The 14,893-nt window shown below is 45.4% G+C and overlaps 1 protein-coding gene and 1 pseudogene across 1 annotated transcript in view; one reads left to right on the forward strand and one right to left on the reverse strand.

Moving 5' to 3' along the window:
• Positions 1–881: 881 nt before the first annotated feature.
• Positions 882–14,893, reverse strand: part of ADCY8 (adenylate cyclase 8) — a gene marked incomplete at its 5' end in the record, with an annotated part of 226,442 nt that continues 212,430 nt past the window's right edge. Inside the window, 3 exons of the mRNA XM_008065444.2 lie at positions 882–1,461; positions 4,275–4,389; positions 5,818–5,910. Coding sequence (XP_008063635.2) covers positions 974–1,461; positions 4,275–4,389; positions 5,818–5,910 — 696 coding nt within the window. The remainder of the gene's footprint in view (positions 1,462–4,274; positions 4,390–5,817; positions 5,911–14,893) is intronic.
• On the forward strand, positions 11,381–12,296 carry LOC103267870 (annotated as a pseudogene).

Genomic DNA, 14,893 nt, shown 5'->3' on the forward strand with positions numbered 1-14,893 from the left:
GCCTCTTATTATTTAGGGCTAATCTTCAACATCACACCGTCAAAAGAAGCCTTCCCTGGTGACTCGGTTAAATAAGCATCCTTGCCCTCCCATTTTTTATCCCAATCACTGTCCAATTTAGGTTTCTTTATTGTATCTTTCCCTATGTGAAAGTAGACTATTTATATTTTGATTTTTTTTTTAGTTGAAGTCTCACTCTGTCACCCAGACTGGAGGGCAGTGGCCGCTCCTGGCCACCGCAGCCTCAACCTGCTGGGCTCCAGCGATCCTTCTGCCTCAGCTTTCCAAGTAGCTGGAACTACAGGCGCGCGCTACCACGGCTCATTTTGGTTTATTGTAGAGACGAGGTCTCGCCAAGTTGCCCAGGCGGGTCTCAAACCTGTGGGCTCAGGTAATCCACTCATCTCAGCTTCCCAAAGGCATGGGATTACAGGCTGAGCCACCGAGCCCGGCTATATTTATAAGAAACTTATCTATTACTAACCAGAATGTTAGCTCTAGGAGGGAAGCACTTTTAACCAGGATTTTCCCAGAGCCTAGGCACATTGTAGTTGCTCACAAAATACTGATGGGTGAATGTACAGGTATGGTAAGGATGACACGAAGTCATTATGTAAAAAAATTGGCACTTGGCCTGGCAGACGACAAGTGCTAAAAAAAAAAAATAGTAGGTGTGATCGAGTATTTGATTGTATGGAGTCTCTGTCTACATGTTTCTCTTTCCCACTTAATTGTGAGTCTCTAAAAGTCAGAAACAAGGTCTTATTCATCTTTGCTTCCCAATAGACCTTGAACACAAGAGGTGATCAATAAATGTGGGTGGTTGAAGGGAACTTCAAGTGGTGATCTTGATCTGGTGCATTCAAAGACCAATGAAACCATTCTTGTTCTAAAAAAAATTAAACCTTTTTATTAGTATATTTATTTTATATATAAAAGAAATACAAAAAAAAGAAACACAAAGAAAACGCTTTTATGGCAAATCAGATTTGTCGGTGCTTTCTGCTTGGGCTCCAGGCTCCGTCCCGCTTGGGGACAACAAAGTCCGCCGGTTGTAGTGACCTTTGATGATCCCCGTGTTGTTGTTCTCATTGAGTAGCTGCTTCTGCCTTTGCCTGTTGAGGGACTGGACAAGGCCCAGGACGACTGCGGCCAAGGAGTACTGCCCGGGCAGTCTTCTCGGGGGCAGGATGAATGGGTTGGGCTGGACTCTTCCCAGGAGAAAGTACGTTTTGATTTTCCCTTCCTGTTCACTGATGCCCTTCACGTAAATTTCCCCTCGGTAGTCAAAGGCAAAGCCCTGGTCCTTCAGGATGAGATAAGTCTCCTCAGGGACTTGAATCCGGCCGCTGACCCCTGTGCTGTCCATCCTGCTTGCCAGGTTCACAGTTTTCCCCCAAATGTCATACTGCGGTTTCTTAGCGCCGATAACGCCAGCTACCACTGAGCCGTGGCTGATGCCTGCGAATGAACCAAAGGAGCAAGAGATAAGGGAGAGAAGAGGGACATCGAACTGTCTGGAGCCCCTCCCTGGGATAGCGACCGCTACTTGTGTGATTTTGGTGGGTGAACTGGAAGGCCCAGATCCTGTCCCGGGCACTTGTTAGAACTGGCATCAGTTCCTTAACCTATTTGGCCCTACTTTTCCCATCTGTAAAGTGAAAATAACAAAAGGAAGATTTGGTGAGATGATGTAAGTAAAGCCATTGGCATAGTGTCTGACAACCTGCGAGTGTTCAAATGGAATATAATGATGATCACACGAACATTGATTTCTCTCAGTCTGTGGGATGATCAGAGCACTGACCAGGAGTCAGGACCTTGGGATCTCTTCCTGCTTCTGCTGATGCAGTGCTCTGAGAGCCTGGGCAGACGTTTCCTTCTCTGTTTTAGCCCAGGTCCTCAACATCATTCCCCAGGTTCATGGCAATGGCTCCTGCGTCCTCTCTTGTCTTCCCTGCCTCATCCTCCCTTGTCCTCGTGAACCCAGTCTCCACACTGCTTCCGGAGGGAAAGGCTCTAATTGCAGTGCACATCTGCTCAAGTTACAGTTAAACATACACCAGGGCTCCTATTCCCTACAGGATAATGCCAACGCTCCTTAGAAGCGCAATCAAGGGCTTCTGCATTCTGGCTGTTGCCTGATTTTCCAGGCTCATTCACCCCTCACCCTCTCCTTCACCACTGCACCATATCCATACTGAGCTGCTGGAGATCCCCTGACCTGCCAGCCACTTCCCACCCTGATGCTTTGATCCTGCCTTTCTTTCTGCTTGGACTATTCCTCCCCTTCAATCCTGTAGTTTACTTGGTAAATGCTTTTAAAGACAGTTTCAATGCCCCCACTCTAGGAAACATAAACTTTTCTTTTAGAAACAAACAGTAGGATTTCACCACAATGTTAATGAGCATGTATGTTTCCTTATAACATAATTTTTTCATTCTGCTAACATTGACTAGCCACTTGCTATGAACCAGGTACTGTTCTAAGGATCAGGGATATGGCGGGAAAGAAAGAGGTCTAGCCCTGGCCCTCTTGAAGCTACCTTCTACTTGGGAGAGATATAAAATAACTTTGAAAATGTGATATAATATTAGTGAATCATAGAAGTTTAAAAAAATCATTTTGGAGTCGGGTGCTTTTGCAAGACCTTTTTGAGCAGAGATTTGAAGAAAGTGAGGGGACCAGCCATGTAGATATCTGGGTAAGATCATTCTAGGTAGAGGCAAGAGGAAGAAACACACACACACCATACACATAGACACACACACACACAGATATAGTTGACTGGAAATTTGAAAATCTGACTCTATAGGATAGGGCTTCTCTGGGAGAATCACAATGGATAGTTAGCTCTTTAAATTTCGCAAAGAACTTTTTAGAGCCGTTTTCCCACTTGATTGATTTTCAGGTTACTACTGTGAGGTAGGGAGGCAGGGGAGTCATAACACCCAGCTTACATAGGAGGAACTGAGACACAGAGAGTTTAAATGACTTTCCCAAAGTCATACAGCTCATTACGGCAGACCCGAGACACAAATTGAGTTGGGAAGTTACTGTTCTCACCTCTGAGATCAATGAAGCTAGACCAGCAGTGAAATATACCTCGTCAATGGCTTGCTCTGATTTGGGCAACAGCTTCAGAATTTCCTTAGGATATCTCTTTGCTTGGGCTGAAAGTTCTCCTTCTATTCCTGGTTCAATTGTGCAGTCAATGGTTTCAGAAAGGACACATAGGTAGGATGGAAGATGTGGGAACAAGCCCTGAACATTCCACTTGTAGATCAAAACCGTAAAATATAACTTCTTGTCTTCCAAAGAACAAAGACACACGGCGTTCCTTAGATCTGACAAGTCAGATATTGGCATTCTTGACCCCCCTCCTTTTTTTTCCCGCTAAAAAGCTGCTAAGGGAGAGCCAAATAAAGTAAAATGGCATGTCAGCCAGAGGATGTTGATAAGACAAGGACTGCAGCACATGCTGTTTTAAACTGCACCCTGGCAGCCAGAATGGCATCGTCTCGGGCTCAGGACATGCTGGGGCTGTTGCTGGTATGGCTGTTGGGCTGTGCGATCCTAGGCTAGTTAATTCCTCCCCTGTTCTGGGCCTGCACTGACTCATCTCTGAAATGAGAATGTGGACTAGAATAGGGGCTTTCAGACTACACGTTAGGAGATCATCAAGCTCCCAGAGATGTGGAAGGAATCGGCAAATAATACAAATTATAAGGGATTATTATTCAATTGCAGTGATTATTGTACTGTTGCTTTGCATAAGGGTGTCTCTAAGCCCAAAGAAGGGTAAGCTTTGTGGATGAGGAAAGCTCATCCTTGGGGTTGGGATAGTATTTGACATCCTCCAGAGTAGAATTCTGTTTTTGCTCAAAGGCATGATCCAGAAGAAACTGAGAGCAATACGTTGACCACCAGCATCAAGCAACCCAGAAATCAGAATGAGATGATTAGTCAGTTATCTCTCTACTTCATGGGTGAGTATGTTGGAGGAGAGGTTAACCTCGCTGTCGCATGTGCCAAAGATCAGCTTTTTTATATTTCTGTACACAGGCAAGTATCCTACTCTTGCTTCCAGCATCTTGAATGTGAGGAAGATCAGAGAGGGCTGAGCTGACCCTGTCCCTGTCCTTGGCAGGGTCATTGCAAGTCCATTGCATTTTGCAGGAAAAAGCTTCCCTGAATTGGTGCCCAGGCACAGGCAGGCTTATTGGAGCAAGACCAGCTGGCAGTATAGGGCCCGCCTGCAGCTGTTACTCACCAATCCGGAGTTCAAAATTGTTGAACGAATGCTTATTGATCTCCTGAATGCTTTCAGTCAGGGCGAGAGAGAAGTCAGCCAGGGCACACAAATGCCCCCACTTGTCTTCACATTGCTGGAGCAAACATGAGAGGAGAAGTCATTCAATATGGTGGACATCATTTCTGCAGCAGGGGCTGTCCTAACCCCACCTGCATATCCTTTAGAAGGAAATCAAGTGTGTGAGCCCCTGTGCACTCAAGACATGGGAACTGAGAAACATGGGATCACATGAGACTTGCTGACAAGAGTGTGGTGTATGTGGGCCATCAAATTCCTTCTTCACACCTACACCTGTCTATTCAGGTTGATGCAGCATGCGTTCCTGAGTATGCTCAATGGTGTGTGTGTGTGTGTGTGTGTGTGTGTGTGTGTGTCTGTGTGTGTGTGTGTGTATTCCTATGTTTGTATGGGAAGCATTTCCAATCTAGTAACTGTGTCTATTTTCTTTAAAGTGCTCACAGTATCTGTTTAAGGGAGGTGTAGAGTAAGCCTCTGTGCCTCTCTGAACCTCAGTTTCCAAATCTACAAAATGGGGTAAGCAGACTTGCCCTTCCTAACACACTTGAATGAGATTTTTGTATGTGAGAGAGCTCTGTGTCCCCATAGAACAGTGGTTAGCAAAGTTTTAGTGAAGACCAGACAGCTAATACTTAAAGCTTTGTGGACCATATGGTCTTGGTTGTGACTCCTCAACAAGGTCATTTTAGCTTGAAAGGAATAGGCAAGATATAAATGAATGGGAATGACTGTGTTCCAATAAAGCTTTATTTACAAAAACAGGTGGGGTGCCGGATTTGGCTTGTGCACTGTATTTTTCTGACCCCATTATAAAGTACCACACACATGCACCAAATTACCAACAAGAGTTTCTTCTCAAAGAGTCACTCTTGGAGTATTTTCACGTTTTTAGTTGGAAAGAAAGTATAGTAAGGGTTAGAAGGAATTAATGGGGTTTTCTATTTCCTCCAGTAACTTGGACTCATATTCATTTAACATCGAGGACTTACTAGATGTAAGACTTTGTGTGGTAGCATGAAATTATCTTAGATAATTCATTCATTAACCCTAGAAGGTAGACAGCAGTGTCACTATTTAACACTAGTGCCCGGCACACAGTCAACACTCCAAAAAGCAGGAGCTATTATTATTATCATTTGTATGTATGACTTTTGGAAATAAAAAATAAGAATAAGAAAAAAGGGTTAGTATTGGGGTTTTAATAACACTCACAACTAAAGCTTAATCAGATTATCTCTTGGTTCCGATTTTTGTTCAAGGGAATAGTGAGGTTCAGAACAAGCCCAGAAGTCTCTCAATAAAGCAACAATGTTTTATCCAGCAGACTCCACCTACCTCAGAGGCAAGTGCACATCATGTGACTATTGCAATCCAGGTCTTTGAATTTTCTCCCCACCTTTCCCCAAGCCTCTTGGTGACAGAGGCTTCTCCACCTTCAGCAACTCCTGTTCTAGGTTGTGGTTGAGTTCAAAGAGTCCTTTACCTGTTTTTCAGGTGACAGGCCCGACACGGCCATGTAGGTGCTGCCAATGGTCTTGATCTTCTCAATGTCTTGGAATCGGTCTTCTCCGAGCAACTGAAACAGATCCAGGCAATGGCATTAGTCCTGGTGTTTGTTCTTCCAGCAGGCCAGGGCTCCTGACAACAGGCTCCTGGCTCACAATGGAGATCTCCCTCTGATGGGTTAGCATCCTTTGCTCTCTGAGAATCATGCATTCATCCAGTCACATATACCTATCGAGGACGCGCTATGTGCCTGGCACTGAGATGGGTGTAATGAGATACTCTTTCAGGAGTGGGTCCGCCCATTCACAGGTAAGTCACACCATGTCCCTGCCCTATGCAAAACCTTCCTGTTCCACTCAAGGTCAAAGCCGGTCATCACTGGGGCCTTCAAGGCTTGCCAAGACCTGTCCCCTCCTATATTGTGCCCTTTGCACATTCCGTCTTTGCCACAATGACCTGAGAGCAAGCTAGGTTTGTTTCTGCCTCAGGACCTCTGCTTCTGCCGTTCTCTTGTGGGGTTACTTTTCCCTCAGAAAACTGGGTGGCTCACTCCCTCACCAGTATTAGGTCTTTCTTCCTGGTTCATCTTCTCAGTGTAGTCTTGTTGACTGCCCATCTAAACTTGAACACAACATCTCATCCCTACACACAGTCGTATCTTCCTTCCCTGTTTTGGCTTCAATTCTTAGCACTTCTCCCTGATATTGCTTATTTATCATCATCTTCCTCACTGGAAAGTAAGATTCCTGAGGCAGGTGTTTTTCCCTAATGAGTTGACTACTCAGTACCTAGACACAGTGAGGATGAATGAAGGACTGAATAAGAGAATAGTTACTACTGACATTTCCTCTATTTTTAACCTGTGGTTTGGATTTTAGTGCTAAGAAAGGGAAACCCTGATCTCTTTTTTAGCCATTGTGGTAGGTAGAGCAACGCTCCCAACCCAGCCCTCAGCGATGCCCATATCTTAATTCCTGAAACCTGTGCATAGGTCACCCTACATGGCGAAAGGATCCTGAGATGGGGAGAGTTCCTGGATTATCAGGACAGGCCCTAGCTAATCACAAGGGTCCTTAGAAGTGAAAGAGGGAGGTGGGAGAATTAGAGAAAGAGGCATGATGGTAGAAGCAGCGAAGAAAGTAAAGAATAATTTTTAATTACACCACATGCTCTGATGAACTATAACTATTTTATAGTTACTGATTTTATACTGGCTTGGCATGGTGCATCAAGAATTCCCAAGTTCCAAAGACTGCCAAGCTTTAAACTCACATAAATAATTTATTTCATCTGTTGATGGACACGTAGGTTATTTCCGTATCTTGGCTATTGTGAATAATGTTGCCATGAACATGGGAGTGCAGACATTTCTTTGGCATATTGATTTAATTTTGGAGGGTGTATTCCCAGCAGTGGGATTGCTAAGTGTCCACCAATGGATAAAGGAAATATGGTGTATATACATAATGGAACACTATTCAGTCATAAAAAAAGGAAAATATTCTGTTGTTTATGACAAGAAGCTGGAGGACATTACGCTAAGTGAAATAAGCCAGGCACAGAGAGACAAATGCCATATGATCTCACGCAAATGTAGAATCTACAAGAGTTGAACTCATAGAAGTCAACCGTAAATGGCAGTTGCCAGAGGCTGAGGTGGGGGATGGGTGGAATGGGGACAGGGAGATGTCAGTCACTGGGTAAAAAGTCACAGTTAAGTGAACTAAGATCTGACATTCTATTGCATAGTAGAATGACTATAGTTGATAGTAATGGATTGTACACTTAAAAATAGCCAGAAGGGAGGATTTAAAATAAGACTTTAAAAAATTGCAAATTTATTTGCCCTAAATTAGAAACTACCTAGATGACCATCAGCAAATGAATGGATAATACTACTTCATAATGAAAAGAATGAACTCTTGATACATCACAATATGGATACATCTCAAACTAATTACACTAAGTTAAAGAAACCAGGCATTAAAGAGTACCCATTATAATTATTTCATTTCTATAAAATTCTAAAAAATATAGACTAATGCACTATAATAGAAAGCAGACCAATTGTTGTGTGGGAATGAGGGAACCAAAAAGGAGCAGGGGGAAGAAATGGCAAAGACATGAAGAAACTCTTGCCGATGATGGGTATATTCATGATTTTGACTTTGTTGATGGTTTCATGGATATATACATACACCAAAAGTTATCAAAACTGCATACTTTAAGTATGTGCAATTTATCAAATGTCAATTATACCTCACCAAAGATGTTGAAAACAACTGAATAAAATAAAATATGAGGGGGGACCCCCAAAATGGAATTGATTTATAAAAAATAGTGTATTTATTCTTACATGTTTAAACTTCAGTCACCTTCAAAGTACTTTCCAATTGATGCAATATGCCTATCAAGATGCTTTTTTCACTGCTCAAAACAGTTTTTGGGCTGGGTTTGGTGGCTCAGCCTGTAATCCCAGCACTTTGGGAGGCTGAGGTGAGTGGATTGCCTGAGTCTACAGGTTCGAGAGCCACGCGGGCAACTTGGTGAGACCTTGTCTCTACAATAAATCAAAAATTAGCCAGGTGTAGTAGCGCGTGCCTGTAGTTCTGGCTACTTGAAGGCTGAGGGGGAAGGATCGCCAGAGCCCAGCAGTTTGAGGCTGTGGTGGCTGTGAGCCTACCACTGCACTCCAGTCTGGGTGACAGAGTGAGACTTAAAAAAAGAAAAAACAAACAAACAAAAAAACCAACCCAAAAAACTCCAGTTTTTGAACTCATCAATTCTGGTGCCTTTTAGTGCTTCTGCCATTTTTTATTTTACCTCTTCCACATTGGCAAAATATTTCCCTTTGAAGACTCTGTTAATCTGGGGAAACAAAAAATAAAATCATTTGGGATGAGATTGAGTGAATGGGGAGTGTGGGGTAAGGGAGGTCGTACTGTTTCTGTCAAAAACTGCTGAACACTCAGCATGGTATGCACAAGGGTGTTCCTAAATCACCCATCATGAAATGGGCAAATGTGTTGAAAGAATCTAAAAAAACAAAAATACATTCCCTGAAGCCAAACACAGCTTCTAACAACACCACTAGCTGGTGAACTGATGCTGATAAATTCTAATGGACTAGCTACCCTTGTTGTGTGTGTGTTACTTGGGTAACCTGAAGCATGCACCTGTGCCTGGCCTCTCCTCTGACAAAGTTTCTTGGGTGCCTCTCCTGGCATCCTTAGTTCGCTGTCACTGCCACTTTATACTAGATGATTCCTTTTTGGCATGTCAGGAGGAAGGTGGGATATTGGGGGTTGGGGACATTGCCTGTTTCCTCGCATTCCAAGTCTAAGGGCCTGAGATGCATTGATGATTGTTAATATTCCTTGGGGGCACAAAGTGATATGTCGATGGCTTTTTGTTTCATTGCAGTTTAACAAACCCTCACCCAGTGTCTATAATCTGTCATGCAACCTCAGCCAGTAAGTATTTTATCCCCATTTTAGGTAGGAGGAAACTGAAACAAAGAGAGGTGTTGATGGATTGCTTAAGATTACCCAGGTAGGAGAAGTTGGGGAGAATTTGAACCCTAATTACTTGACTCCAAAGTCATACTTGCCTTCCCTGCTACCCCGCCTTAAAACTTTGCTTTTCAATGTACTGTCTCCCCAGTATTATGGGAACTTGTTAAATCATGGCCCACCTTGGGGTTAGGATAGTATTTGACATCCTCCAGAGTAGAATTCTGTTTTTGCTCAAAGGCATGATCCAGAAGAAACTGAGAGCAATACGTTGACCGCCAGCATCAAGCAACCCAGAAATCAGAATGAGATGATTAGTCAGATATCTCTCTACTTCATGGGTGAGTATGTTGGAGGAGAGGTTAACCCATTGGGCCTGTCTACCGACCCCCTGTCTTGGTTGATGGTGTCCCCATTTTTCCAGTTGCTTCACACAAAACTCTCATCACTCAACATGTGATCTGTCAGCACATCCTTAGCCCTACCTTGAAAGACATCCAGACTCTGACGCCATCTCTTCTCCTCACATCCCTTGTCCAAGCCACCCTCATCCTTTTCCTGTTATTGAAATAAGCTTCTTAATTGGCCTCCCTTCTTCCACTCTTGACCCCCTGTTTTTCACATGGAGCTGAAAGGGATCTTGTCAACATGAAAGTCAGGTTGTGTCACCTCTCTGCTGGAAACCCTTCTCAGGATCACCATCACCCTCAGAGCAAAAGCCCAAACCATTGATTGCTATGACCCCTGAGGTTCAGTAAAATTTGGCACTCTGGTCCTTCTCTCCATTGGCCCCTGGCCTGGCTACATTGGCCTCCTGCTGCTCAAGCAAACTCTTGCACCCTCCTTCCCCTGGGCTGAGTGTGCACTTACCCTGCCTGCCCCTAACCCTCACCTCCCACGGTATTCTCATGGCTCAATTCTGCTTTCTCATCTGGTTTTTCAGGTATCAGGGAAATGTCCCCTTCTCAATGAGCCTTTTTTTCATGGCCCTCTCTGAAATTGCACTATGGATGTCCAATTATCCCATTCACCCAGGTGGGAGGGGTTCCTTGAGATATGAAACTTTTAGGGCCAACACGAGCAAACTCCTGAGCAACTGATGAATGGGTTCCTCTAATCGCACCCCCCAAGTTTCCCTTCCCCTGCTCCCTGGGTTATTTCCTCCCACAGAATATATCACTGTCTACCTTACCACATATTTTACTTGTTATTCTTGTTGATTGTCTTTCTACAATAGAATGTAGGCTTTATAAGAGTGGGATTTATGTCTTTTTATTTCACTGCTATATATCCCACGAGCCCTTAGGCACACAGCAAGCCCTCACTAGATGTTGGTTCAATAAGTCCATAAAGTGCAGCTTCTCTAATACTGACTTTCAGTGTCATTCTCATTAATGAAGCAAGGGTGAGCCAGCCATAGCCATGTGGATTGCATCTTTGCAGTGCATTTCTAGAGTGGAAGAGTCTTCATTGCAGAGTCATGAGAAGTAGAATGTACTAGTATAGAAGATCATGAGTACAACCCACACTTTTAAATAAGCTTACATTTTATCCCTATCCACCTCCAATAAAGATGTGACTAGTATACTGGGGTGAATAGTGTATCTAAAAAACTCATGGCTGCATGGACCCTCAGAACGTTATTTGGAAATCAGTTCTTTGCAGAGTAATTTGTTAAGTTGGAAAGAGATCATACTAGATTAAAGAGAGCCCTAAAAGCAGATGACTGACGTCTTTATAAGAAGAGGGGAGGACACAGAGACATACACAGGGAGAATGCCATGTGAAGAGGAGGCAGAAATTGGAATGATGAGGCCAAGGATTATCAGCAATCACCAGAAGTTGGGAGAGACAAGGATGAATTCTTCCCTAGAGCCTTCAGAGGGAGTGTGGACCTGTTGATACCTTGATCTCAGTCGTCTAGTTTCCAGAACTGAGAGAATACATTTCTGTTGTTTTAAGACGCCAAGCATGTGGTACTTTGTTTAAGAAGCCCGGGAACGAATACACATGATAAAAGAACATTTAATGACCAAGATCATGTATCAAGTGCATTAGTCTGCTCAAGGAGTCATAATACAAGCAGCTTAAACAACAGAAATTCTTTTCTCCACAGTGCTGGTGGCTGGGAAGTCCACATTAAGGTAAAAATCTGGGGTCGGGCCGCGCCATTCCCGGATCGGCCGGCTGGGAGGTGCCGGCCTCCAGGGGTCCTCCGGGCGCCGTCCCCGCTGCGCCCCTCCCTGCGGCCGTGACCAGGATGGCGCGCTCCGGAACAAGGTGGTGCAGAGCGGGCGGCTCCCCGGGGTCTGGGACCCAGCCACCCACCGGGTGGGGGGAATGGTGTCCTGCTGGAGGGAAAGCTCGTCGATGTATCCCGGCCCAGCATCACGGATGCCCGTGGCAGGAAGGAGCGCTACTATGTCCTTGCTGTATATCCAGCCCAGCTGCATCCATCTCCGTAAATTTGACTTCAAGGGAAAAGAAATCGAGCCCAACTTCAGCGCCACCAGGAAGGTGCACGCGGGCTTCCTCATGTCATCCTCTAGGGTAGAGGCCAAGGGGGGACACCGATAGACTCACACCCGAGACACTGAAGGAGCTGGTCAATAAGCCAGAGTTGCTGGCGCTGACAGAGAGCCTCACCCGCCCAGACTGTGGCCTTCTGGGTGCCTGAGTCAGAGATGAGGGCGATGGAGCCCGAGCTGGGGGCCAGGGCACGACCAAAGACCCGGGGTCATGGCCCCTTTCTGGATTCAGTGGCCAAACTCGAGGCTGGAGCAGTGACCAAGTGTAATTTCCCTGGTGATGGGAAGACAGGGACATATCCTGGGCAGACAACACCATGGCCCAGAAGTCTTCCCAGGGGGCCGCAGCTGAGACCCGAGAGCAGGGGGAGGGGGCAGAGGACCAGGAGGGGACAACTGAGGCTGATGGGGCATAGACACCTCCAGAGCCCACCAGCACCTCCTATAACACTGTTGAGAATTTCCTGCATCAACGTCCACTCTGGAGCTGGGAGAGGCCATCTGCCATGCCTTACCTGGTTCTTCCCTATGGCCACCTTGGACACCCTTTGAACAAGCTCTGCTAACACCAGATCTGAGACCATGGCACTGGCAGTGGGCCCCATGCTGGGCTCATGAGGGCCCCTCTCTGGATGCGGGTCTAGCGTTCCTAGACATTTCATGACACCCTTTGCCCTGGATGTCTAAGGCGGGTGGTGGGCAAGTCCCCAGGGCCATCTGAGAGGACCTGGACCAGGTATTGGTGCAGAACTGAGGACTACTCTTGTCTAAATGCAGATGGCTCAGAGGGCAAGTCAGCAGGGCATTTTTCCTGGTCTGGTTGTCTCCTGCGTTCCTTCCATAACTCCCCCTCCTCAACACGCTGTGCTCGCCTGCTTCAAGCTTCCTGGTCCCTGTCCCTCTTTTCCCCACAGAGTTGCCAGTTCTTTATTCTTCTGCTGATACCATTCCTCCAGGGTTCCTATAGTCTGACCTTTCTGGCTGCTCTCCTGGGAGGCTGTTCCTGGAAGGCCAACGGTGTTCGCATGTGTGGCTATCTGGTACACATCTCTGACTCACTCTGCCGGGCCTTGTTTTCTTTTTGTGTGTGGGTAGGGTCTTGCTCTGTCCAGGCTGGAGTGCAGTGGCACGGTCTCGGCTCACTGCCTCGACCTCCCGGGCTTGATGATCCTCCTGCCTCCGCATCCCGAGTAACTTGGATTGCAGGGATGAGCCACTGTGCCTGGCTTTCTCTTCTGTCTTAATAAAGCAAGTCTTGGCCGGGTGCAGTGGCTTATGCCTGTGGTCCCAGCACTTTTGGAGACCGAGGTGGAAGGATTGTTTTGAGCCTAGGAGTTTGAGATTGGCTTGGGGAGCACAGTGATACCTGGTTTCAACAAAAAAATATTAGCCAGACACAGTGGTGCATGCCTGTAGTCCCTGATACTCAGGAGCCTGAGGCAGAAGGATCACTGCAGGTGCATGCTACCACGCCTGGCTAATTTCAGGCCACATTTTCGAGGCCTTTTTGTTGTTATTTTATACCTAGAGAACTTTTTATAAATGAGCAAATCTTCAGAAAAGAAAAAAAAAGAAAAAGAAAGGCAAAATGCTGGTTCTTTTGGTTCCTGGTGAGGGCTTTTTTCCTGGCTTGCAGACAGCCACCTTCTCTCTGTGTCCCCACATAACCTTTCTTGTGAGTGGGTGTGGGTGTGGAAGGGGAGAGGAATCTCTGGCCCCTCTTCTTATAAGGACACTAATCCTATCAAATCAAGTCCCCACTCCTATGATTTCATTTAACTTAATTACCCTCTTATGAGCCTTATTTCCAAAAACAGTCATATTAAGGGGGAGGTTGTTAGAGCTTCAGCATATGAATTTTGGGGAAGGGATACTATTCAGTCAATAGCACCAAGCATGATCTTAAGGGCTCTATAATCTTTGCATTTAATTTACATTGACTCTACTTTATCTCATTTTGTAGATGAGGAAACTGAGGCACACAAAGGGTTAACTAACATGTTTAAGGATGTGGGGGGAGAAAATGGATAAATTACATAACTTAAAAGTCCTTATGGATAACCATTAGATTAACAATCCCAGAGCGGCTTATATATTTTTAAAAAACACAAAGCATAAGTCAAACATTTAAAATTATTGCAAAGTTGACTGCAAGAGGCAATGTCTGCAGATGTTGGGGCACAGAGCTAGAGGCTCTGCCTCCATGGACCACTTGCTCTTCTGAGCAGCACTTTGAGGCCAGTATTTTCAGGTCTATTTTACAGATCAATAAGTAGGGCCTCAATGTGGTAAAAGAAGGTGTCCTGAGGTCCCAAGTGAGAAAGGAGAGGCAGGACCAGTCACACAATTTGCAGGACCCAGTGCAAAATAAAACATAGAGCCCCTTTTTCAAAAGTTAAGACTTACAGGAGGGCAACAGCAGAACACACAACTGAGTGCAGGTCCCTGTGACTGCCCAGACTGGCCCTGAGTGGAAGAGGTGAGTTCAAATTCAAACCTCCCTGGCTGCCAAGTCCAAGTTCTGGCCTTTTATTTCCCACTGCTGGCAGGTATTTAGATGCAATTTCTGGTTCTCTAGTTCCTTCCTCCCTTTAAGACTGTACTATCCTCAGGGTCTCATGTGTTCCTGGAGGTGGACAGACAGGCAGATGGAGCGGATGAGGTGGGTTTTCTTTAGACTCTCTTGTTACAAGCATCCTCCCATAATTAATCAGGAGTTAAAGGACTTGGAAAATTCCTGCTTGAGCAAAGCAACTCTTCTGGGAATATGGAAAACATAGGCAGGTGCACTTGCGATTTGCTTGGTTTTGTGTGTGTGTGTGTGTGTGTGTGTGTGTGTGTGTGTGTAGCTTGATGCACAGTGGAGGCAGCCTTTGTTCATCACTTTTGTTTCTTGAGCTAAAGTGAAGTCCCTCTTTTGCCCTTGCTGAGCTTCTGAAATCTGTGCCCAAGGTATTCGGGTCTTCAGCCTCAGATCATGTCTGACATTTGCCCTCAGACACTACCAAACAGG

The sequence above is a fragment of the Carlito syrichta genome, unplaced genomic scaffold, assembly GCF_000164805.1.
Source record: "Carlito syrichta isolate Samal-C Ts95f unplaced genomic scaffold, Tarsius_syrichta-2.0.1 Scaffold308355, whole genome shotgun sequence".
Classification (NCBI taxonomy): Eukaryota; Metazoa; Chordata; class Mammalia; order Primates; family Tarsiidae; genus Carlito; species Carlito syrichta.